We start from the raw sequence: 27,209 nt of genomic DNA, 5'->3' as shown, positions 1-27,209 counted from the left end.
ATGGAGTCCAGACCTCCTGCCATCAGTCTGAAGGTCTGCCTATATGAAACTATGCATCTTTAAGATGAAGTTATGAAGCTACCCTTGTCCACGTTCGACTCTCAGTCTGCATGACGTCATTTTTGTTATCAGCAACTGATTTGAACAGAAGTTTCACTAGGTAGTGCGCATGCACCAAACATGCCCAACTGCAGTCACAGTCAGTAGAGTACACTTTGAAGGGCCTGCTCGTTAAAGGCCAGAGTATACTTCATTTTCCATGTTCTGCACCATCTAGCGCACAACTGAGCATGCAAATTCTTCAAAGGCCTTGTCGAAAATGGCACACTTCATTGTTCACTTGTGGTCTTGAGGACTTACAGTGGCTGCCATGTGCACTTGTCCATTAAGTCCACAAAACTGTAGGGCGTCCTGCTTGTCATTTTGTTTTTTGTGCTAAAAATTACAAGGCTGTGTGCCCTCGAAACACATCTGCCGAGTCTGCACTGAGGCAATCTCCACAGCAGACTTCTAATAGTCAAAGCAGCATTGTAGCAATTGGTCAAAAAATGTGGAGGATGAATGGAGGAAGACCAGACGGGCTCAATCTTCCATTTGGGAGAAGGCCAAATTATACTCTATTGATTGTGAGCGTGGATGGACGCATTTAGTGCATGCACACTACCTAATGGACAAATCACTCATATGCACTTCTGTCTGCAACATGAGTGGACTGTGCTGATGATGAAAATTAAGTCATATGGACCAGCTGCAAGCTGGACAAGAGTAGTATACATTTGACTTTAGGATTGCATTTGGCCAATGTGATCTACAAAAATATGGTTGTAATTATTACAGGTTTATGCATCACACCGCAATTGGAAAATAAAGTCAGGAGCATTGCATTGTGGGGTACAGTATGAATCTCTGTAATATTTCTCACTTTTGCATTCAATGTTGTGTATGTGATTTCGAAAATATCAATCTGAGCCAACACCAGGCAGTGATCTTCAGCCTCTGTGCAGTGTGATGTTGAACCTTCCTGTGACAAACACAATCTGGGTGGTCACGCATGTGCGCACACTCTCACTCCTCATGCATGCACACACAGCAGAGCCGAAGCCAGAGGAGAGGAGAGGAGAGGAGGCAGCTCACATTTAGAGCTCATTTGACTCAAAATGCAGCTCACTGCAGCACATGTGCATAAGGGAATTAAGAGGACAGGTGGGCCGACATATTCCACTATATACCTGACTATAATCAGATAACGGCAGATATTGTATGATCAAAATATCCAAGACAAGTTTAAAATACCGGTTTAAAGGTGAACAGGATGTTTAAATCAATACAGTGATACATATCTCAACATACACCATATGAAAATTTTATATTTTGCAGTGGGACATTGTATTTGCAGTGTTATGAACAGATTAGATTTTTAGTAAATTTATTTTGACTTGGTGTTTGATCAAACTTTACATGTGACGAGGTCATATATATATATATATATATATATATATATATATATATGTTAAAAAACAAACATGTATGTAAGAAAAATATATATAATTTATATATTAAATATATTTATACATAATATAAAATACAAGAATGTATACATGTGTATTTGTGTATAATAAATTATACACAGTACACAGAATTGAACACGTCACCATTTTTCTCAGTAAATATATTTCTAAAGGTGCTGTTGACATGATATTTTCACCAGCTGTCCCAAGTAATCCATACATACAAACAAAACAAATAAAATCCGAAATTAAGATCTGTGTAATAAAATGCAATGACCAAGGGGAAAAAAAGTATTGAACACACTTACTGATATGTATTTATTACTTTGTACAGAAGCCTTTGCTGTTAATGACAGCTTCAAGACGCCTCCTGTATGTACAAACTAGTCACATACATTGCCGAGGTTTTCCACATTCTTCCACACAGTCTTCAAATCTTGAAGGTTCTGCGGGCCTCTTCTGTGAACTCTGATCTGCAGTTCTTTCCATAGATTTTATATTGGATTGAAGTCAGGTGATTAGCTGGGCCATTCTTGAAGCTTTATTTTCTTTTTCTTAGAGTTTTTGGGATCACCATCTTGCTGAAATGTCCTGCCTAATTTCATCTTCATCATCCTGGTAGATGGCAGCAGATTTATATCAAGAATGTGTTGTACATTTTTCCATTCATCCTTCCTTCCATTATACTGACCCTCCACACATGTGTAATATGGCATCCAAAGAGTTTAATTTCAGTCTCATCTGACCAGACTATATTCTTCAAGTATTTCGCAGGATTGTCAAAATGTGGTCCAGCAAACCTTAAACGTGCTTCAATATGCTTTTTCTTCAGCAATGGAGTCTTGCATGGTAGTGTATATACAGGCCATGGCAGTTGAGTGCATTACTTATTGCCTTCTTTGAAACGATTGTACATGCTAATTCCAGGTCTTCCTGAATATCTCCACAAGTGGTCCTTGGTTCTTAGAAAACTCTTCCAATATTTTTTTTCACTGCTCTGTCAGAAATCTTGCGAGGAGCACCTAGCGTAGGTGTTCAAAGCATGATTTAAATTCAGAAAGCAAATCAAAATTAATACATCCGGTGGTTTCTTTTTTCTTCCATTTGAAATATGTATTCTGAACAACACAATACATGGTCTGTGTGATTTGCATTGGTAAGACTAGTAAGTAATGACCATCAGAGCTATGATGGGTAAATAGTGTGTCTCCCTCTGCTGGTGAGCGTACAACTGTGCAGTTAACAGTCAATCACTTCATAGATATCTGTATGCACACAAAAAATTACAAAAACATGTACAATGTACAAAAAAACATTACGCACTCAAAAATCAAGTGTGAAAAATTGTGGAAAATACTGCCACATGGCAGGTCAATTAGAAAAGCTTAAACCAAACAAGCAGGCTGTAATCACTTAAAAATTTATGTTTTCTTTACTTGAGTGTTTAAAAATGAAATGAACAGCGGAACACTAGTTGTCCAGGCAAATTAGAAGACCTGAAATGACCATTGTATAGTTGTGAGTATATAGTCAAATGGTATTATTTCTGTAGTAAGAATTTCATCCTGTCATAGGCACCAATAAACATTTTTAAAACCAATCTTCAAAGACAGTTTCCTCTTTTTCCCCAGGCAGGTGTAATAATCTGGACTGACAATTATTCATATCTGACAGAGTGGTCAGCCTTTGATGGGCAGATGAAAGACTGTTGGGAAAAATGTTCATATTCAGCTTGTGCTCAGTGATTCATCAGAGAAAGCCTCTGTGTTCTTAATTATTATCTGAGAAAGCTTCCCTTATATCTTCTATATCTGACCTGTAAAACACAGCAGTTCAGTAAATACAAATATAAAACACACTTTAAGGAGACATTTAGCAGAGTGATATTCCATTCTATGAACATTGTATGTATGAACATAAAAAAGGTTTGCTAATTGTCAATTTATTGACAAACACGTTTGGATCATGTTCACATTTTTATTCATGATGATGATGATTATGGATCAAAGCTTCAAACTATTTGACCAGTGTAAAAAACAAAACAAATTTTTTTTTAAATTTTTGATGAAAATAATTGTTGAAGTTATCAAAATACATAGACTGTATATATTATTACGTATACATTTATAGATCTATGTAAATAATCTTTTCAAAATATTCGGGCCATTACAACCATATATATTCTCAATGTAAAAAATACATCCATTAAAAACGTGAGGAATAACTGAGTGTAGCAGCCTTCACTGGTTATACTGATTTTTAGGGAGTTTTTGAACAACCGTTGGTTGATTCATTTATTAAAAAATACTCTTCAGTCAAAGCTGTAATGGACACACTTTCTAAACGGTTTGATTCGGCTACATTTTTGTTTTTGTATTGTCTGTTTGTGAAATCATATATGATAACTAATATCTTTAATTATACAGTTTTATACATCTTGGAAACGGCTGACTTGAGGCAAAGAAATTCGTACAGAATAGCCCTGTCTTCCACAACAATTAATCTGACACTACAATAAGAAGTGAAATATAGTCATCTGCATGAATTCTTTATAAGAGAATCACATTTCTTAGTCGGTGTCTGATGTGTGTACAACAGAATCCAGATAAACTCTTTATAGAACCCAAATAGAAGATAGAAAAGACTAGAAAGGAAACTAAATAGAAACAGTACCATCAGCATTAGCAAAACTAGAAATCAGAGTTTTGTCATTGGTATGTGTAAGTTGTTCCAGGGACCCATCCAGAGCTCTTCTTCATCAGACAGTGTTTGCTCACATTGAGAGTCTACCAACTCTTTAATTTCCCCATTGTCCACTGAGGACTCCTGCTCACAGCACCCCTTATCCTGCTCCGAACAGGCTTTATAGATGTTGGATTTGGGCCCTATGCTGTTAGGTCCAATTACACTGCACTCTTTGGAGTTAAGGTTGTGATCAGTAACATAGGAATGGGCAGTGGTGGTGCTGATAGTAGGCCCATTGTCTTCTGTTCCATTTAAAGGTAAATGCTCTTCATGTGTGACACCTAGCTTGTCCAGTTTTTTAAACTGTTTACCTAATCGTGTTGGTGAGCCCAGTTTTAAGTTGTTGGGGTAAGGGGGCCTCCGTGTTCGGATGATGGTACCATTTTGGGCAAGGTATACCGATCCGTTGATGTTACTGTGGCTGCTGATGTTGGGTATGCGATTGCGCTGGACGTCTGGTCCACTGTCTTCTCCTGTTGAAGTCGTGTCATGCTCTCGGTCCAACAGCAGTTTGATTCGCTTCCTTTTGCCAGCCTGGAGATCAGAGAGAAGAATTATTAACATAAATCAGCTATCAAAGACATAATCTCCACTAACTGGGAATGGTAGATACCATGGGTCATGTTCACAAACAATTTTATTTTATCACCAAGAGTCCTGCTAAGAGTTCCTAGCTATGAGTTTCTTAACATTTATTAGCTTTAAGATTTTTTGGCAAATATGGCCCCAGCCGTAAAAAAACTACAATCATAAATGGAATCTTGTGTGCATGCCTAAAGAAGACGTAGTGTCAATATCATATTAAAGCACTCATACGTAGGGATACTGTTTTTGGAAACGGAAACATGAGAAGTTTTAAAGTACAAATAAACAATCTGAAAACAGTTTAGGGTTGGTAATGTAATGTAATTTTCAGCACTTCCACGCAGTTGGAATGGTTCCGAAACACGTCCAGTATAAGAGAAAAGAAAGTAATTAAGTGGGAATCACTTCACTCCATGGCAGAAGTTAGTTAGGTCTTACTTGGTCCCGTTTTAGAAAGCTGTAGAGTCGCCAGAGTCAGAATCTGCATCTGTTACTTCCATGGTTAGCAACTCCTAGAGCAGCTCTCAGATCCCGAGCCACAGCCGGAGTTTATGGCATCCTCATCCACCTCTATGATTACCGAAAGGCCTCCAAATTTCTCATCTGAACTCTGAACGCTGCTTTCTGAGGCACATGGTGTGCCTGCACTTTTTGCTCCAGAGATCACACTTGACCTCTGTGACATTGATCTATCACTTATCTCACTGGCCGACTCTCTGCTCTGTTGTTTCATCATCCTCCTCCCTATCATCATCTTCTTTTTCAGAAGCCTCTTCGTCCTCCTCACGTTCCTCATCAATGTTGTCCTGGGAGGATCGGGTAATGATGCTCTTGCTAGAACGGCGACTTCCTCCTGCTGATCTTGTGCTTGTGGAGCTTCTCTCACAGCCGGACATGGAAGCGCCATCTGATCCATCATCATCCAATGCAGAAGATCCAGCAGATCCAGCCGATCCTCATTTCTGTCCCAGATGCCTCTTCAAAGCCACTCGCTGACCCTATCTCACCGCTGCTCTCCTCACCAGACACTGAAACTTGTGACGACCTTATTGAAGACCCCTTAGAGGTGCCACCTGATCCTCTGCCACTTGGAGTACCACTTGCACTTCTGGAAACACTCCCACTTCTGCTGCTTCGTGCTCCTGCACTCAAACCCTCTGAGGACCCCTCAGTACAGGATGAGTTCATTGAGGAGCGAGCAGAAGGTGGCTCTGATCCTGACTCTTCTGTTCCTTTAGACTCTTCATCTTCTTCAGATTCTTTCTTGGACTCCTTTTCTGTGGCAGAACTCTTCTCAGCACTAGACTCTTCCTCAGTCCTGATTTTTCAGTCTCAGAACCAGACTCTTTTTCTATCCCTAAGGTCTTTCCAGACCCTGATTCTTCTGGTGAGCTGGATTCCACCTATGAACCGTTTCTCAGCTTGAGATTCTTTCTCGAATGCTGACTCTGACAGTTCAAGCTCTCTTGACTGTCAATACGCAGTGCAGATGTCAGCTTGGCATAATATTTGTCTTTCTTCGCTTTCCCAAAAATCATCAGGAAAATCTTGGCCTTTTTCCATGGGGAGGTAGGTTCAGTTTTCCTCCCAGCAGTGAGCAACTTGCTGAGCTTCATGACAGACTTCTGCCTCTTTGCAGTTTTGGATTCTTCGCCTGTTCAATCTCATCCTCTGGTGGGAAATTCTGGAATCCCACTCGTTTTCCACGTCCAGGACCTCTCCACCCCCCTCGCCCTTTTGCCCAATCCTATTGTGACATCCTTTAAAACAATCTTGTCAATCAAGACTACTAATATTAAATGGCCAAACTCTATATTAAATTATTACTGTTATATTTACTAAAGTTATATCCTTTTGATGATGACAAGATTACAAACAAGAAAAATCATCCTTTCTGCAACATTTTCTTCAAGTTTCCTATGAATGAATGTGTAAGATTACCTCTGGTCCACCATAGTAATATCCTTCATCTTCCATGATGGCCTCTCCATACTCATCATACATAGGTGTAATCAGCCTCCTGCGGCTGCCGTAGGGTGGATAGGGTTCATACCTGGAGAAAATAATGGAAATAATATAACATATGAACATACCTTAAAGTTATTGTGTGCATAAGTATTAAAGTTGAATTTGCTTATTTCCAATTGATGGATTTATCCCATCCCTTCAATCACATGCGTTCTTTCCAAAAGTTTGTCTTGACACATTGCTTTTCTTTTTATTTTAAAGTTTATTTGATTTTAATTTTTTTTTTTTTTTACTCTGCTTAACCTCCACTGTGCTACCTCAATTCTGAGTATTGTGGGAGTGAGACCTCCAACAGGTTTTAAAATAGATACACTTATTGAAGATGGGAAAGGCAAAACAGATGCCTTATTACACTCGCAATCAACATCAGCCCATGCATAGCTCCACCCACCTAGGACAAACAGTCCCTGTGATCCAGGGATTAAAGTCTAAACCCCCATTAAAGATTCCTAAGCTCTCTAAATAGCCCTGGATCTTCAGCAGGCCGGGTCTCTCTGATAGCAGGTGCAGTTCAGCCTCACAGAAGTGCAACATTTATCTTCCCCACTCTGTCCCTTGATGTCTGCGGAATCAAAGCCACCCTTCTTTCTCAAAGGCCTTGACTATGGACAAAAAACCTTGACATTTAAAGGAATCTGAGAAAAGTTTGAGGGAATTCTCAAGAAAACAATTCTGTTATTGATAAAAAAAAAATTATTGACAATTTAATCAATCTTTGGAGCAAATATTTTAAATGTCATATTTCCCTGAGATGTCAACTTACCTAGTGCTGAAATTAATTGCTAGATGGGCATTTGTTTTGCATCTTATCTCTTTTATATTGTGTACTTTAGCATGACTGGAATTCTGGATTGACTGATCTGCATCGAGGTCTGGAACTATCCATTTTAAAATGTTAAATAAGACCTTAAGAAGTCTATCATCAGCAGTTTTGATGTCTTGATCTTCATGTTAAAGCACATCGTCTGTTCTGTGGTGCTCACAGCTAACGCTCAGAGCACTACAGAGGCCTTTAAGACCATCTGCTGCTCATCTCTCTACAAAAATCGAATGACTCTACAGAACGTAATAGAGGATGCCATTACACTTGAGTCTGATCTCTGAAAGTCCTACAAGCAAACATGCGGCTCACGTCTTAATGAATCCACTGAGCTCAGCTAAAGACGGCTGTGTGGAGGTGAGGGCACATTAATCTCATCAAAGCTTCCAGCATCTCATCAGATGGGCTGACGTTAAAACCATGCAGTTCAACATTTGCAGGAGCATCTGTTCCAATAGTTAAGCTGTTCCGATGGTACATTACGTGTCAGTTTGAGAGTGTTTACGCCTCTTTCTCTCACTTCTGCTGTCTCCTACTTGGACACACAAGATGCTCAATTAGTGTACTGTACTCACTACAGGATCTTTTAACGGTAAAATCACACGTCTTTAATTGGAGAGCCTCTGTTTCTCTGGTTGGAATTTTTTTTTTTTTTTTTTTATTGGGGGCTCAGGTGTCTTGGCATCATCAAAACAATTGTAAAAACGGCAATAGAGAAAGTAGAGAACTACTGAAGAAGTGATCAAGGATAAGGTGACTGGATACAGACAGAAAGAAAGAGGGGAAGACATTACATACTCAACCTTTAAGTGAAGATGTAAAATATCTGAAATACACAAACTCAGTCTGGAACAAAGACACACTAGCCTCGTGTATACTCTGAAACTCACCCTTGATCGTAGCTATAGTAGTCTTGGGAATAGTAATCTTGTCCAGGGTCGATACCGGATTCCATGGAGAGAGCCTAAAATACAAACATAAAGACAGATGTCAGACTTCATCTTCACACGGGCTACTAAAATTAGTCAGGGTTGGAGCAAAATTGATACAGCCAATTACTTTTCTGGCGCACTGTGTGCTTTTCACCCATTACTGTAACTTAATTTAAACTGGGAATGCAAATGAACACTAGACTACTGTTCAAAAATTTGGGGTCTGAAGGATCTGAAGATCTTTCATGCTTAGCAGGGCTGATCATCTATTTTATAAAAAAATACATAAAAACATATATTGAAAAATATATGTAAAATATAGTTGCAATTTCAAAATGACAGTGTTTTATTTTTATATATTTAAAAATGTAGTGATTAAGCTTCATTACTTCTTTACTACGTCTGCAGTGTCACATGATCCTTCAGAAATCATTCTAATTTGCTGATCTGGTGCTCAGGAGACATTTATTATTATTATCAATGTTGAAAACAGCTTGTTTTCTTGTGCTGCTTAATATTTTTGTGGATTCTGTGATTAATAGAGAGTTCAAAAAACAGCATTTATTTAAAATAGAGTTTTGAACTGAATGCATCCTTTGCTGAGAATTAATTTCTTTCTTGTATTTTGAAGGGACAGTTCATTCAAAAAATGAAAATCTTTGCATCATTTACTCATCCCTACGTTTCAATTTCAGCTAATAATAAATCTGAATTTTGCCTGTATGGATTCATAAAACCTTCCCTAGTCTTCTTCCCCTTAACTTTATGACTTTGACATGCTGCTAAACTTCTAATTTTTATGTTCTGTGGAAGGCCTGAATGAAGGAATGGACATTAGTGTGAATTCAGGCTGACAGCATTTATATTTTCAGGAATATTACTTGGCTATTAAAAACCCTTTGAGTGCAGTTTTGTCTCCTGTGTTAACAGTGAAATGTTTATCAGGGGACCTTATAAAACATCTTCAGTAACAATAGGAAGATTTGTCAAGGAAAACGAAGGAAAGGCATGCAGAAAAACAGAGATGTTACCTCAGGCCGGAGCAGAGAGGGTCTCAACAGCTGCTGCTGCTGCTGGCACAGTCACAAAGAAAAGAGAGGGAGAGGAAAAAAAAAGATTTGACACTAAGAGAGAATACATGAGAGGCAGCACCGAATAAAAGACAGACAAAGAGAATAGCAAGAAAAGATGTCGCTGCATACATTTAAAATGAATGATCAGATAGAGAAAATGACAGCTAAAAGATTTGCATTAAAAACAGGAAAGAGGGGAGAAAAACCAGCTCCTGTTGAGAAAGATAATAGCAGAGATGCAGACGAGGGGAAAATGTTCTATGTTAAGAAGTAGACCCAATTTTAAGAGCTAAAGTGCCTGAAAGGTCAGAAAAGGTTGTGTTTGACAGCATGCATATGCAACCTATATGCATTAACTTTGCATCTTAGACATTGACGTGACGTGTTCTGGCTGCAAAATCATGTGTGCGGGCAGAACTGAGAAAAGACAAGACTCTTCAATTAACACTCCTTAGCGGGGTGTAAATTTAACTTTAATGGCAAAGTTTCAATTGCTCCCTTCATCTCATTGAGATTTCAGTGTAAGCCTCTCACAAGGTACTATTAAAGCACTCTTACCTTCAAATAAATCAACTACATAGAACTGGATTTTTACATGTTTAATGAAAATCTAAGAGGTGTCTGCCAATGCAAAAGTAACTATCATGATACCATGATGAGGTATTATTCATATCCATGCAGGAAAATGTCATAGTTAAAGTAGAATTATGAGTTTTGCATTAGCAAATCTTAACTCTAAGTGATAGAAATAGTGATGAGATTAAAGGAAATGTAAAAAAAAAAGACCCACCTCTCTGCCAAAGCCACGCCTGCTGAAAGAGACAGAAAAAAAAATGATGATAAAGAATTAAATACCTGAATATGGGCAATTTGTTGACTAGCTAAGTGATTTTAGACTTGTTCTTGTAGAGTCTGACTCACTTTTGTGCATTTCAACACTTCCTGTCCTTTCTTATCACTGGACCAGAATGAAAACACCATATTTAAATGGAAAAGCACTTGAAAGATAAAAATGCACTCAGGGAAATGGGGCAGATAGTCCTGACACAAGCAGTTTTACCTACAACGAAGACTTCACAAGCAAGTTAATCTGCTTTTCCCAAACAAGCCATTTTCTGATGAGTGGTAAATCAACATATGCACACAAACTCACACGCAACCTGTATTCAATGCAGTAGCTAGAAACTGTCCTATCATACACTAGCAAAATCTCCAGGAAAGTTACATTTGAGGGGTCTCTCGAGGGCCAAGAATGAAACCCACTAAGTGATTAAAACACTGTGACAAATGAGCAGCATATTGTTCAGTCTGTGTGTGTGTGTGTGTGTGTGTGTGTGTCCGTACCTGGTATTCCCAACGTTATACAAGTAATACAAATAAATTTGGTTACACCAAATTTACACATCTGGAATGTCCCCATTAAACATGGAAACCAGTGTGTGTGTGTGTTTACCTGGCTATAGTTTTGGAACAAAATTGTACAAAAAAGTTTACTACATCTAAAAGAGGGGTCCTCAAAACTAGGGCGGAAATAAAATGAAGATTTAATGAAAATCACCTCTTAACTAAAGATGCAGTTCACACATTAATATGCTTTTTGAAGCATGTTGTTTTCTAATTAATAATAAACCAACACACGCACGCACACACACACACACACACACACACACACACACACACACACACACACACTAACAAACAACCTGCATTTAATGCAGTAGCTATAAATTGTCCTATCATTCACAAACAACATTTCCAGGAAAGTTACATTTGAGGGGTCTCTCAAGGGCCAAGAAGAAACTCCATTAAGTGATTACAACATCATGTTGTTCTGAGTGTGTATGTGTGTACTTTAAAAAACATTAAAGTAAGATCTCCTTTTAATAGACAAAGTACTGAGATGAAGTACTCTCATTTTCTAATAGAGCAGAAAAGAGTGGTTTTATTATGTGTGGTGAGGCAGGGAATAGGAAAGGAGGGAGGAAGTGAGGAAGACACAAACACTAAAAAAGAGAATTAGGCTTAGTAATTTCAACGGCGGACTCATTGATTGATTAATTAAATTTCTCCAGACCTCGCCGGCTGTGCTTTCATCCTGCTGAGCAGTTCATGTGAATATAGAGCCGTTCCTCTGAACCTACAAACAAGCCCCGACACTTACGCACAACATCCACAATTGTGAGGGGGAAAAAAAATCTGAATTGTGAGATTAAAAATCATATTGGAAACAGGCTTTCATTTTGATTCTACCTACAACAATACAATAGACGACAAAGAATAGATAGTATTACTAAGGATTACAAATGATGTGTTATGTATGTGTTCTAAGGCAGATGATTTATGTGCAAACTGAGTGGATGTTGTGCTAAGTGTCAGGGCTTGTTTGTAGGTTCAGAGGAACGGCTCTATATTCACACGAACTGCTCAGCAGGATGAAAGCACAGCCGGCGAGGTCTGGAGAAATTTAACTAATCAATCGCTGCTGTTGACATCACTAACCCTAATTCTCTTTTTCTCTCTCCTGTGTTTATATCTTCCTCACTTCCTCCCTCCTTGTATATTCCCTGCCTCACCACACAAAATAAAACTGCTCTCTTCTGCTCTATTAGAAAATGAGAGTACTTCATATCAGTTATTTCATATCATATATCAGTTACTTCTTCTAATAAGTGTAATTTGACCTAATTTCTATGTAATAAAATAAACAAACACATCAGAACCAAAGATGAAACATTAGCAAATCGGTGAGCATTTGCTTATGGGATGATGACAGATTTCAAACAGATTTTTCTCAATATGGATGAGGGAGATGTCATCTGAAGACCCCTGCTGAGATATTGTAGGAGCGGTTTGTATGAATGGAGAGACATTGACTGTGCGCCTGATGGGGTGAATTCAGTGTGGGACAGCGGAGCGAACGTCCCCCTGCCTTGTGCCACATATAAACAATTAGCGGTATTGTTTCATCTCGACGTGATTCTTGTCTGCTTGCATTTCTGAAAGGGCAAAAAACATCCGCAGGACTGAACCGAGACCGGAGAGCTTCAGGAGGTCTGGCACTCTAGACAGCCTTTAAAAAGGGTTAGTGAGACTAAAAGAACAGGGAAGAGAGATAAAGAGCGAGATACGGTGAATACATCAGAAAGACATATAAAGAATGACCTGTTTTTAACCTTCAAAACCAACCCTATTTACTTTCTTAATGCATGTTCCTAGTCTTATTGTGATTCACCAGTGCTCATTATTCTAAATAAAAATGTCTCTTTCAAATCTTCAATCAAAATGTAATAACCTGCTATACCTCTGAAATGACCTTCCTTTTCCATTGACATTACTTCGGCTGTGCAGGCTATTGGATAATTTGGTTAAATTCATACTTTTTCTTTTTTTTTATTATACTAAATTGATCAAACAAAATCTGATCTTTAATTATAAGGCCCATTCTAATCAAAATTGATAACAGTCTGTCACTACCTTTATCATCAACAAACATTCCTCTCAGAGTCACATGATCATGATAACAGCTCCTCACACCAACATCTGCCTGCTACGAAGAACGGGGTGTGCTACATTTAAACATGAAATATTCACAGTGACAATCAGTTCAAATATTATTTTGATTAATTTGATAAAAAGTATATATAGTTTCATGTATATATAATTTCATATATACCACTGGTAAAACATTATTCCACTTGCTCAAATTTTCTTATAAATGTGTAAACTGATAAATGCATGCTATGCATATTTTGCAAAAAACTATATAAATGTTAAATACAAATATACAAAATAAATATTCTTAAAAAATATACACTGCTGATCAAAAGTTACGTGTCGTTAAGATGTTGAAATGCTCACCAAGACTGCATTTATTTGATCAAAAATACATTCAATTTTTTTTTTAAATATTAAAGTATCTATTTTGATATATTTTAAAGTGTAATTAATTCTTTTGATGTCAAAGCTGAATTTTTAGCAGCTGTTATTCCAGTGTTCACTGTCTCATGATCTTTCAGAAATGATTTCAATATGCCGATTTGCTTTTCAAGAAAAAAATAATTTCTTATTATGTGGCACAAAAACAGTTGTGCTGCTTAATATTTTATTGGAAACCAGGATACTGTTTTTTAGGATTCTTTAATGAATTGAACGTTCAAATGAACAGCTTTTAGTTAAAATAGAATGTTTTTTAATAACAAATGTCTTTACTGTCACTTTTTGCTGAATAAAAGCATACATTTCTTAAAACAATCTCACTAAACAAAACAAAATTTTAAAGAGTAGTGTGTTACATTTCAGAGAGCTTTTCATATTGCCAAAATAACTAAAACAAACAAACAAAAGAAAACAATCTGAAATCAGCAGAACAGTTTAAATCACTAAATTAAAAATAATAATAAAGAAAAACGGTTTAGAGGTAGAATCTTCTACAAGAACACATTCACTCCTTTGATCATATAAATGCATTACTGCAAATTCCTTTTCCTATACTTTTAAAAGCATCGTTATTATGATCCATTAGAGTTGTTCTTATAAAATACATTGTTATTTGCTTATACTTGTAGGATTTCATTGTCCAAAATTTTAATTATAGCATAATATTTTAAATCAAATTGTTTACTCCCTTTGTCTGTTATTCTATTGGACTGACAAATCCACAAGCAACCGCTCTTTAAAGACAACTCACTCATAACATAGAAAAACAAATGAAACTATATGCTTTTTTTGACCTCCTCTGAAATATATTATAAAGTGCTCTCAAAGTAAAGTGCCCTCGAAATGATACAGGGAAAAGTAAGTAATGATATAGACAAAGGAGTTGGAAAGAAGATAGCAGAAGAGTTCCAGAGTTCATTCAGCAACGAAGGGCTGCTTTGGGCGGAGTCTCTTATTTCGTTGTGATTGGTAGTTTGGGAGCTAAGCTGAAGAGTCTGATTCTGATTGGCTGCCATCTGTTTCAACTGGTTTTGATTCTGTCTCTTTTAGAACAACAGTCTTGGAGACTTTAAGTCCTCCTTCGCAAGTGCTGTCATCTTTCACATCAAGGCGGTTGGCAGATCTGCCTGTGTTCTTGAGGATCCCTCTTAGCTTAGGTGCAGGAGTTGGAGACTGAGCAGGGGGTTCAGGAGACTGAACAGGAGACGGGGTAGGTGGTGGGGTGGAGTCCTGTCGCACAGGTGGAGGAGAAAGTAAAGAGCAGGATGGGGCAGGAGGAGGGGTTGGCGGACTTCCCGGAGAGTCCAATATGAATTCTAGAGTGATCTCACAAGGCTCCACCGTCATGTAATTGGATATACTGGAGCTGAACTTCCTCAGGACGGGTGGAGTGGGACGCTGAGCCATGGGTGGGGGAGGAGTCTCACCATCACCCCCCGTGATGATAATGCAGGGTGGGATGTCCTTGCCAACAGAAATTGGACTGGATGAGAACATGAAGGCGGTTAGCAGTGGGTCGTCCGGATCTAGAGATGCGTAAGAGTCCCGGCTCTGTCTCGGTGTCCGTTCGGCTAAAGCTTGCTGCTCAAACTGTCTGGCTTGTTCTCGGACCGACAGCTTCATTTCTGTGCCTCTACCACTTTGATCTACATCAACATCAAGCTCTTCCCTGCTGTCCTTAAGCCCTGCCTTCAGCTCTTGCTCCTCCCATTCGGCAGGGTCCCAGAGAGCCTGTCGGTGCAGGTCACCGTAAAGCCCTCGTCCTCGAATACGGGACGGCAAGGACCAAGAAGTCATCGGGCTGATGGGGCTTGTCGGAGATGGGACATCACTGTCCAAAAACCCACTGACCCTTTGAACCTCAGAGTTGGGCTCAGGACTACTTGACGCTCCATCCTTGTAAAGCGGGTTTTGTGTGGTGAGCGGCCGTTGATCTGAGAGGAAAGTGACGTTGCTTTCTGACTTGGGCAACTTGTCGAGCAACTTTCCGTTTCCGGCACACAGTTTGTGAGCGGCGATAGCACGAGAGGCAAAGGTTCTTATAAGACTCTGTCGATCTGCCTCCTCGATTACAGACTTTCTGCGCCTTCTGCAGCCCACAAGAGAAAATTAAAGGAGAGTAGATTGAAGCATGTGTGGAAAGAGACAGGAAGGAATTGAGGGAAGAGAAAAGCCATGGGAGGACAGAGCGCTAATGTCAAACTAAATAAAAATCCTTCACTTTAATTGACTTTGAAAGAGCTCGGCCAAACAAATTTGCTCAAGATTTTACATTCAGCTTTAAAAAAGCTCAGGCAAATAGTCTTAGTCAGGACTTCTGAGATAAATAGTCTTAACAATAGTCTTTATACTGCGTTCGATTCAGAAAGTCGGATTTCCATGTTCCTATTTGGAAAAATGCAATACAGAAATTATACAGATTTAATGATAAACATTCACTTGTGAACCAATAAAATGCAAATATTTAAAGAAAAAGATGTTTAAACACAGGTAATGAACTTTTTTTGTTTATAATCATAGGGTATACCCATTGGGTCAGTGTAAAGACTGAATCTGGCAGATCAATGACACAAGAAGAGTCTAAGCTATGTTGATCTCATATAATGTCTTTTTTATTTTAATGCTATAGATGTACGCAGCTGTGATGAGTGGGGTGGGGCTTAAGATGTGCCTTTAGCCCCTGTTCTACCGGCAAAACAAAGACAAGCACTGCCATGTTTCTTTACACACCATCATCTAGGCCTTGAGCAATGTGATATAGACTGAGAAATTTAGTAGGAATACCCTGCTACATCCGACTTTGTATGGAACGCAGCAATAATATGATGAATGCAAGCAAGAATCAAAAGTGTGTATTTCCAGCTACGAAGCGCAAACATTATACACTTGCATTCATAAACCAGTTTGAAATCCCTATCTGTTCAGATAATCTTGGTTCAAACATCAATCAAGATGAGCTGTGACACTGGCGAGTCTCAAAGTGAAGGACGTAAGAAGCGTGTTTGTTTGCTTTGAGGAGAGAACTGCGAGGAACCACTAGAGCCGGGAGGCGAGGGCTTTATCTAGCCAAACTACTAAAGCTTTAATCCACTACAGAGCTACACACAAGTATCTGTGCATTTTTTCTTTTTTAACAGTAAATAGTATCAAAATGTTCCTTTCAATATGCAACTCGACATGAATCAAGGGTAAAAACAAATGAAATGGTAAAGAAAACTTGCAGAGCAAGTTACACAGGGACTAGAAACTACAAATGTAAGTCAAGAGGGATTTATAAAATATATTGAAAGCAGCGTGTAGGAAAGATCACTGCAGGGAAATGCAGCATATTTTATGTTACTCACTGTAGTCCAAGTCTGGAAAATGCAGAGAGAAGATGAGAATGAATGAAACATGAGAGGAAAAACCCATGTAGATAGAGGGATATGATGACAATTTAACACAGGCAGGCCCTGTTCACATTTGGCATTAGCATGCATTTTCAGTGACGGAATCAAAAACAGAAACTTTACCACAAAAAACGGCAAATGTAAATGCACACAAAACCATGTTTCACAAAGGTGTAAATGCAAATGTGTTTTTATTAATAACATACAGTTCAACTAAGTAATATATACTGTAAGTGGTGGTTTCTGTGGATAAGTGTGATCGTATCTCTATTTAAAATGCAATGGAAAAGCACCAGAGTCCAAGGAATCAATGCAATGTAGGTGCTACTTATGACTTGTTTCATGATCCAGGGTCACATATATTATCAAATTATTAATTTGGTCACACTTTATTTTAGCGTCCAATTCTCACTATTAACTAACCATTAACTATGACTTTTGCCTCAATTAACTCCTTATTTGCTGCTTATTAATAGTTTATAAGGTAGTTGTTAAGTTTAGGGTATTGGGTAGGATTATGGATGTCATGCATAATATGTACTTTATAAGCACTAATAAACAGCCAATATGTGTATAATAGACATGCTAATAAGCAACTAGTTATTAGTGTGAATTGGACCCTATACTAAATTGTTACTTAATTTAAATTAAATCAGAATTACAGAATTAAAACTACATATTTAAATTAAACTATATATAACAGTCATTTGAAATAAATCAAATTAATAACTTATTACTTTTGTTTTTGGGGTGAAATTTCTGGCAAGAATAAACAAATACACACATCAACAATCAGTCTGAGGGTCACATTAATCATTGTTTCACAAGATTGCTGAAAGACTACTGTTTATATTACCCCCCCCCCCCAAAAAAAAGTTTCCCCAATACACGATCAAACAAATTCTCCCCTAATGTTCCTTTCTGTTGATGGTAATACACTGCTACTCAGAAACACGGTCCAGCAATCTCAGCATCTTTTCTAATGGATTCAATTCAAAACCGCGTCTTTTTCGCTGTCTATTTGTGTTAGCAGCTGCATTTGTTTTGATTGCATTAAATCAAAAGCACTTTAAAAGGCTTTACCTGAGGGACGCAGATGCTGTGCTGCGGCTATAATCTTTTAATCTATTAACATTTCATTCCACTCACAACAGCCTTTAGCTTGGCAATGGACTCCTGCTGCACCAAACCCACACATCCAGCGAGCACATCTCTATGGATGGACATATTAAAGCCAAAAACACAGCTAATTTCCTAAAGAAACAATTACCTTTGGGATGTCAAAAAGAGAATGTTTAGAAAATGTCAAGGAAAAAATACTGTATTTTTCAAATGAAGAACCAGGTCAGGGCATTAAAGGGCAAGTTCACATATAAATGAATATTCTGTTATTCTATTATTTACGCCCACATGACATTCCAATCATGAAAGACTTTCTTTTTCCTTCATGTGACACGAGATAAGATATTTAGCAGAATGCTCAAGCTGCTTTTGTCCATACAAATGTCATCAAAAATCATACACTTTGCCGCAATTTTGTTTTGTTGGATCTCATTCACACATATTTAGAATGAGTTCGATGTCTATGAACTTTAATGTCATACAAATTTGACTCAAGAAATTTGACTGAATACTTGCCACTCAATGATTAATATCAAAGAAATGCACATTAAATTGAAAGTACATTTTTAAAGTAGTGTTAAATTAAATTATTATTATTATATTTTTGTGGAGTCCCAAGAAAATAAGTCATAGAGGTTTTGAACGATTACAGAAATCATTTTATGACAGAATCTCCAGTTTTGGGTGAACTATTCTTGATTTTCTTACAGGGGTATTATTTAGGACAGGTAACTCACATGCTGCCGTCTCCCAGCTCCTCATAGAGATTGGTCGGAGCGCCACCTCCTGTCGATTTTCCGGCAGGAAGAGCCATCTGGATACGGGCGGTTTTGGCACACTCGGCCTGCCTCCTGTAAGGCACCCCCAAAGAGTGAGTTTCCTTCTTTTCAAAAGGCTCATTTCAGCTCTATTATGGGAGCATATGAGGTCTGGAGCTCTGGAAACTCTCATTTGAACTGTTCCAGCACTTTTTATTCATGCAAAGCAAAATATCATGGGTTATTCAGCACCTTTCACACTGAGATGAGGTGTTTTATTAGGAGGGAGCTGAACCTGGCTCATTTTGTACTCTATGAGGTCATTTCTGTTCATTTTCAAAGGCATCGCTATTGTGCTGGAATCAGAGAAGGCTGGAGTGAGTATGGCATTCGAGCTTTCGACTGCCGTTTCTGTTTTAAAGGTCTGAACAGAATAACGAGAGTACGAAGGCACACAGTCTCTGGCTAATCATTTATCAAAAAGAAGAATTTGGACTTACTCTTTGAATCTGACCGCAGGTTCCACATGCAGTGACAGGAAGTGCAGGGAAAGAGGAAGAAGAAAGGGAAATGTTTAAATAATGAAGCACAGGAATAATTCATCAAAACACAAGCAATGTATATAATATAATATAATATAATATAATATAATATAATATAATATAATATAATATAATATAATATAATATAATATAATATAATATAATATAATATAATATACAAACCTTTCAGAGGACAAGTTGTTTAAAAAACGGATGGATAACATAGCATGCTAAATATGAAAATACAAGAAAATATTATATAATATGATTTATATGAATATATCATTTCAAATTAATAATACTCTCTGGCCTGTATGTAAATGCCTTAAAAAAGATTTTCTAACCACTCTTTTTCCAGAAAATATTTCTATTGCACGTACATGAATTGCCATACGTGGCTGTAATTGTCATTAACTTGGTTAATCAACTCACTGTGTAATAGATCATGATCTTAATTCATAGTTTTAATCGACTGGGAGTCCAAATTTCATTTCACAGGCTAGAAAATGCTCATAGTGTTGAACCATGCAGCCCATTTCAGCTGCTTCAGGTGTGAGTGCATAATTCATGCTGTAAAATGTGATAAGAGCACAGGATAACCCCGGTTTATCCCACATCTCCAGAGCTGGGAAACAAAACCTCTCTGTCTTTCCAGCTCTCTATTCTCCTTCCCATCTTTGTATTTCATCCACACACTCTCTCGTCCTGACCTTGGGCTTCCTGGAGGCTATCAAAGATGCGCTCCTCTCAATATAATTTATTTAATCAGAATGCAATTATTCGAAAGACAGAGTGAGATCTTGTGTTGTGATATATAAGCTAACACTTATCCTTCACCTTTTAGGCATCTTTAGTAAACAACCAAATGGAACGACATAAAAAAAATGTCACTTCACCTTTAGTACAAGAGTGTAGTCACAAACTGAACTCTTTAATATGCGTCAAAACATCTGAATGCAGTCATGCATGCGTGTGTGTGCGAGAGCGAGCTTCTCATACACGTGCTGTAGGTGTGTGTGTTTAGTTGTTTGTGTTCGCTCTATGATTACCCATCTGTTATGTATTTACACAATAGCTGATGACGGACTCACTGGTGTGTGCAGAAGGTCAGGACCACACTCACGTCTCAGAGGAGCTGCTGTGTGTGGAGAGCGGGCCCATATGCTGGGCTTTCACGAGTAGATGTGACTGATGGATCGAATGCCTGGGATATGTCACAAATGCTTATAACTAATCTGCTTTCACACAGAGCTGGCTGGGAGATTAGCCTGTTAGCATGGCTAATTACTGAAAAAAAGCCATTTTAATACCTGGCATCCAATACTCATCTCTCTCACCTACTGTGTGTGTTTTTCCAGCCTGTCCTCAATGCTCTCAGAGCTGTAGAGGTTACAAATAGAGAGTAAAATGTCTTCATGTGTGTACGATAGCAGCTCTGAGATGGAAGGTACAAGAAATATGCTGTCTTTATTATGTTTATATACTTCTTAACCGCTAGCTAAATGTCTACTAGTCTTGTAATCATAGTTAACTTTTGACTATCGACAAAATTCACGTTTGCAGGTTACTCTGGCAAAAAAATCTCACACTTAGAAAGCAGCTGTTGAAATATAAAGTTACGTAAGGGGGGATGCGATTTAACAAATCCCATTTACCACAGTCATGAAGAAATATGAAGGGAATATGCAGAAAAATATCTATAAAATGATTTTTGTTGCTTTTTGTACACCTTGAAAAAAGCAACTACACCTAGAAATAATAATAATAAGTATTATTATTGTTACATTTCTTAATTAACTGGGTGTCAAATACTAAAAATATTGAAAAATATTATTATGATGGTTTGTATTTATTGGCTGGCTATAATTAATAAAAAAATAATAAACTAATATTACTCAGATTAATAAATAATAATAGTAGTAGTAATAATAATGTTATTGTTATTTTTTATTATTAGAACTTACTTCCTGATACTGAAATACTACCGCTTCTACCAATAATAATTATGTCAGTTATTAACTAATTATACCCCACTGAAAACAAACAAATAAACAAAAAACCTGAAAATAGTCTAAGCTGTGTGGATGGTTTTATAGCTGGTTTTAGAGTGCTTTTGACCACTTTGACCATCAATAAGAACAAAGAACACCACAAAAATCACAGTAATAATGCAACTGTATGAATTATTATTTTTTTTTTTTAATTGAGAGCAAATGAAAAAAATTATATATATATATATATATATATATATCATAATAAAATGGTAGGAATGAAACTGAACCATAATGAAAAACTAATTTGTTTATGTACAATTACAAATATACAAATTAAAATGACTTTTTTCTTTAACTGGTCAGGCTGGGAGACCAGCTGACCAATCACCTGAAACCAGATGAACAGCAGGATTTTCTACTCACTGTTTGTATGTCACCATGACGATGAGAATAGCAGGGATGCAGCACAGAACGATGATGATGGCCAGCGCCAGCAGAGCCCCCTCTGTGTAGCCCACCGCCTGCGCAGCCTTCTTCACACTCGCCGCAATGTCAGGAGAACGGATCTCCAGAATCCGCCCGCCCTCGCCCAGGAACGGCTGGAACTCTTTATTAATGTCCAGAATCTTGCCGTCCAGAAACCTGTCAAACACACATTGAGCAGACATTTTAGACAAGAATTTTATTTTCAAAAAATTTTCAATATGGACCTGTACATTAAGCACACAATAATCACAAAAAACAACATTAGCACATAAATAAATAAATAAATACACTGTCAATACACAGAAAAGTATGTACACTTTCAGGCTGCACAGTAATACTGGAACTGTATTAAAGAAATTGAAATGTATTGAAAATAAATTGTGATCAAATTAAAAAATAAAATAAATACTGCAAATAATTGTACAAAAAATAAATAATCATAAAGCAACTGTAGGAATGAAACTAAAACTATACTGAAAAATATTAAAAATATAACAATAAAAAAAAATGAAATTCGATAATAAGATAAAGCCTGTGTGATTAAAAAGTCAAACTGTTCCACAAATAAATACCTGTACAGTAAGCACATTATAATCACAAGACTGTACATTTCCGCTCACATACACAGCATGTTTATACTGTAGTAACTGTGACAGCCTTGAGATGATTGACAGCTACATGTTGATAACATTCAGTGTCAATCCAAACATCTTCGGCGGAGAAACGGGAGCCAAGAATCCTGCTAATGAGGGCAGCATCCGTTCAGCTGTATTTAGCCTTTTCCAGTCCGTCATATGGGTTACTAGGCAACGTGATATGGAAATCCTGATTCTCCCCTGCATGTGTAAATGGCTTGACTGTGCTAACATCAACCTGAGTTATTATGATTTAATATCTTGATATAGATCTGATTAGCAGAGCCACTCCAAAGCAGAGCAAGAGTACTTTTCTCCTCAGTCGACATGAAATGTAAAAAGACTCGGCTTTGTTGACACTGTGTTGATCAATAATGTTTAAATAGACCTGCATGTTAAGTACTTCATAAGTATCCACGGCAGACCAATTAGCCCTATGCAGCAGAACACTTCAACAGAAGCACCTAGTAAACAGGACTGTTCAAACACAATCGATTATCCAGACTGATGAAAGACTGGGTGTGTTTGATCTATGTGGTCAAACAGACCTTGTACAAAACCACGTGTTTATGAGCTCCACAACATCTGAAGAGTTTCCCTTTCAGCTTTAAAGAATTTGAGGATGAATAGATTTTGATCTTCAAGGTGAACCGAGTAACTCTGTTGCTATTCTGAATTTACACCTGTAAACACGTGCTCTCCACGTTCCATCAGTTCAATCCGGCTGAGTGTAATTTATTTCCTTTGTGAAACACAAAAGATGATATTGAAAAATGTCTACAGTGTTGTTTTATTCTCCATAGCTGAAATATTCTTCACCTTTGGTGTTCTGCAGATGAATAAATAGTGAATGAAACGTTTTTATGTAGTTTAACTGAATAACAAAATCAAAAGAACGGGTTTGAATTTCCAAGCTGTGATTACTGGACTTACACTTACTCACACAAATAAAATAAAATAATAAATAAGATAAAAATGTCCACACAAACATACACATAACAAAAATCACTCATCTCTAACATAGAAAAACCACAAATGGTATTTTTTTAAAGGCACAGTTAAATAAAAAATGAAAATTGATAATTCAGTCTCCCTCATGTTCTTCCAAACCTTTATACATGTTTTCTTCTATAAAACACAAAAGAAGAATGTTCTCCATACAATTCTAAAATCCATATCCAATAATGACTCGTGCACTCTATTCCAAGTCTTTGTTAAGACATACAATGGTTTGGAAAATAGTGCAAGGAAAATAGTTTTCAGTATTTGAAGTAAAGCTGAAATAGCTTATGTGGATATAGATTTATGTATCAGTATGGTATTTGCTGGTTCACTACATGGAAAAGGAATGGAACAGGCTCAAGCTGGACTGAAGCACACAGGAAACAGAAAAGAGTGATGAACACACTGCCAATACTTTTGTTACTTTTCTAAAATCAAAGACACTGGAACCTCATTTCAGATTGTTAGATCCAGGATTAACCCCTGGTTTTACCTACAAGCCCTTCATCTCTTTGAATCACGTCCCTGTTGTGGAGGAAGAGAAACAGCATGGGTTAACTCAAACTGTTACAGACACGCAGTGTGAACGTGCTCAACAATGGCTGCCTGTTTTTATCGCATTTCTGAATCAACGGGCTTCGAACCAGCAGGATGACTGGATTCATCCATACGAAACACCACTGAAGAGTGACCAGATGAATTCTGGAGAAAGGAACTAGTTTTGTGAGGGGAACTTTTGTAAATGCTGAGGTACTTTACAGCATTCTGTACTGTAAAGCTTTGAGAAGCAGATTTTGAGTTTTATGACCTGAGACACCAGAAAACAACCTTGTCTCTAGCAGAACAGGAGAAGGCTGGAAAAAAAACTCAGCAGTCAGCTGTTCTCAGGAAGAAAAGTACATGAACACAAACAAACACTCAGTCTGAAGAACAGCCAAATGGAGACAGATAATGTCCACACACAATAATATGTCCTCATCTGTAACAAAGAAAAAAATATATAGAAGATATAGAAATATATACAAAAATGTTAAATAACTGAAATAATGAGTAAATAATTTTATTTTCTAGAGAAATTACTGAAACTAAAATAGGAATAAAGCTATATAATAATAATAATAATAATAATAATAATAATAATAATAATAATAATAATAATAATAATAATAATAATAATAAAATCACATTAAAAAAACTAATACAAACTAAAATTAAATAAAAAAATGTAAATATAAAAATAACAATAGTTTCAAGGCTCTCAAAATTCATTTGCAGCTCGGCATCATGGACAACAAACATGGATGAGATTTCAGAGTGACAGAGGTTGAACAAACAACAACAACAACAATAACACTACAATAACTTTTCTTTGAATATCCCAGTTGGTTCTGTTAAATAATAAAGAGATTAAATGGAGAATTCTGCTGGAATTCTTAGATTTTTTGCCTTAGACCCTAACATTAAATCTTAAAGGGTTAGCTCACCCGAGAATGAAAATTCTTGCTCTTCCAAGACTTTCAGTGGGGGTAAGCGGTTGTTTGTTGTCAACAGTTCGGAAGACGTGAAATAAAGTGTGCGAATCTGTTACAAAATGCAAATCCATGCATTTTTGTAAGATAAATATCCAGATTTCAAACGTAATAAATACATCTTTTCTCACTTTTGCTGACTGTTGGGAACTGGAAGACATACAGGCTTTATTTCACATCTTCTGAACTGTTGACAACAAACACCTCTTACCCACATTGAAAGCTTGGAAGAGCAAGGAAAATTTTTAACATAACTCAGATTGGATTATTCTGAAAGAAGAAAGTCACGTACACCTAGTATGTTTCGTGGGTGAATAGAAGATGAACGAATTTTCATTTCCGGGTGAACTAACACTTTAAATCTTAAAAAAGAAATATAAAAAAGTTATAGATGTTAATACATACTTAAACATTTTACATGAAAAACTTGCAAATGATGTCGTACTGTGCAGTATTTCAAAAAAAGTTTCATTTATGTCTTTATTTCTCTAAAGAACTGTTACCAGTAACCTCTAAGGCATAAAATGGTCATCTGGGCAGCTGCTCTGCTTTGGTAGAGATACAAACAGAAGCAGAACACATTCTAACACCGAACAAAATAAAACATGTTAGAGAGTAAGAAGTGTGTCTAGAAAGGCAGAATAAGGCAGGTGGTCTGTGATCTCATGTGCTTGTGAATATGAATGAGATGTGTGTGTTGGCTCAGTAAATACATATTTAAACAAAATCCTGATCACTTGTGTTGGATCTCAGGGATAGACGCGTCTCCCTGCTGAGACAGAGGGCACAGCTGAGTTTAAATGAGCATATTGCTCTGTGTCTGGACTTCAGGGGGCTTTTCTCCTCTCGACCGATGAGGACAAGGTGCTTCCTGTAAGAACAGCTGTTCACTAAGCCAGTTTTTTCCTTGTCTCCTTTACTTTTTTTCTTTCATTTTTGCCACTATTATTTTAGACTAGAGTATGTCATAATAGCAAAAGTTGAAAAGGATCTTGAAATGTTGCAAGACGGATTTAAACTTGAAATGTCACGACAGCACGATATACTGTAGCACGATGGACAAGGCTCTGACGTTTTCCCCTTTTTCTAAATGTTTGTTAAAGGTGTCAGGAGTGGCTGTGTGTTTGGCTTACTTGAAGAGCTCTTGTCTGGAGATGGCTCTGTTGGTGGAGAGGGTCGATGGCGTACACCTGCAGGTCTGATCTGGGTGTAGTCCTCAAGTCATAACCTTCTCCGTGCCGCGAGGGCCGATCGATTCCACTATCACTTTAGCACCAGGGATCTGATCTTGCACATAGCGCTCCAAAATACTGGGGGGAACACATGCAAAATGAAATTACAGTACTTTATATACCTCAAACATTAAAAAGCAAACCCACATTAATTTCTGATACTTCTGCTTTATAAACTTAAAAAAGCACTGAAGTTATCTATTTTTTGCTAAACCTGAAAGGTGAATCTCAGAAAAACATCCTAGAAATTCTAAGAAAAAAAACATATTTTTGACACAAAAGTTCATTTATTCATGTATTTCACATTCTACACTGATTATTTTCCATTTAGGATCATGACAATCATGCTTGTCAGATTATTATTATTATTTTATTTTCCATAGTAGGCGATAGATATAAATATAATAGCTTTTTTCTTTTGATTTCGAAATATAACAGAGTTTGTGAATACTTCCTATAACTCATGCTGTTGTGAAGCATACAGAACATTAAATAAATGAAATGTAACTGTCATTAGTTTGCCATATACAGTATACACCTGACTAGTATTATTAAAACAATCATTTAGTCTTTTATTATGATTATTCTGCAATCTACTGAGCATACTGTAGTGGTTATGTTTTTCTTATTGAAATTTGGCAATTTTGAGCTCAATTCTGTGTTTTTAACAATTGAGATGGCCTTTTAAATCAAAGCAAGAGGGGAAACAAAGGCTGCTGACAGTGCAGGAAACACTTAAATGCCATTCAAGGAAAAGCAGCAGTGCAGAGAAACACACGAGGAGGAATTCTCACCTAATCAGCTGCTCTTTATTCTCCTCCACCACAGTGGGCGGCAACATTAGAGACCACAACCTGCATGTCCAAGGCATTGACAACAGACACCTTCAACCC

General features: G+C 37.2%; 1 protein-coding gene across 1 annotated transcript; it reads right to left on the bottom strand.

The window, feature by feature from the left end:
• Positions 1–3,639: 3,639 nt before the first annotated feature.
• LOC113070406 (uncharacterized) lies at positions 3,640–27,157 on the bottom strand. Its single transcript, XM_026243691.1, has 11 exons — positions 27,111–27,157; positions 26,313–26,394; positions 25,588–25,667; positions 21,856–22,074; positions 19,397–19,405; positions 18,876–18,989; positions 10,482–10,503; positions 9,650–9,691; positions 8,577–8,650; positions 6,780–6,891; positions 3,640–4,787 (listed from the first exon to the last, which is right to left on the bottom strand). The coding sequence occupies exons 1-11, from the start codon at positions 27,155–27,157 to the stop codon at positions 4,206–4,208; spliced, it is 1,383 nt and encodes a 460-aa protein (XP_026099476.1). The 3' UTR covers positions 3,640–4,205.
• Positions 27,158–27,209: the final 52 nt, after the last annotated feature.

The sequence above is a fragment of the Carassius auratus genome, unplaced genomic scaffold (genome assembly GCF_003368295.1).
Source record: "Carassius auratus strain Wakin unplaced genomic scaffold, ASM336829v1 scaf_tig00003867, whole genome shotgun sequence".
Lineage (NCBI taxonomy): Eukaryota > Metazoa > Chordata > Actinopteri > Cypriniformes > Cyprinidae > Carassius > Carassius auratus.
Note: the sequence above shows the minus strand (reverse complement) of the source record. Positions and strands in the feature narration are given on the sequence as shown.

What these genes read in the sequence shown, in the direction of transcription:
- LOC113070406 (XM_026243691.1), bottom strand. Translation starts at nt 27,157, where the DNA reads ATGTTGCCGCCCACTGTGGTGGAGGAGAATAAAGAGCAGCTGATTAG. An exon ending in GGCGTGGCTTTGGCAGAGAG is followed by an intron (nt 9,692 to 10,481) that starts GTGGGTCTTTTT and finishes TGACTGTGCCAG; the next exon opens with CAGCAGCAGCAGCTGTTGAG. An exon ending in ATTACTATGGTGGACCAGAG is followed by an intron (nt 4,788 to 6,779) that starts GTAATCTTACAC and finishes TCTGATCTCCAG; the next exon opens with GCTGGCAAAAGGAAGCGAAT.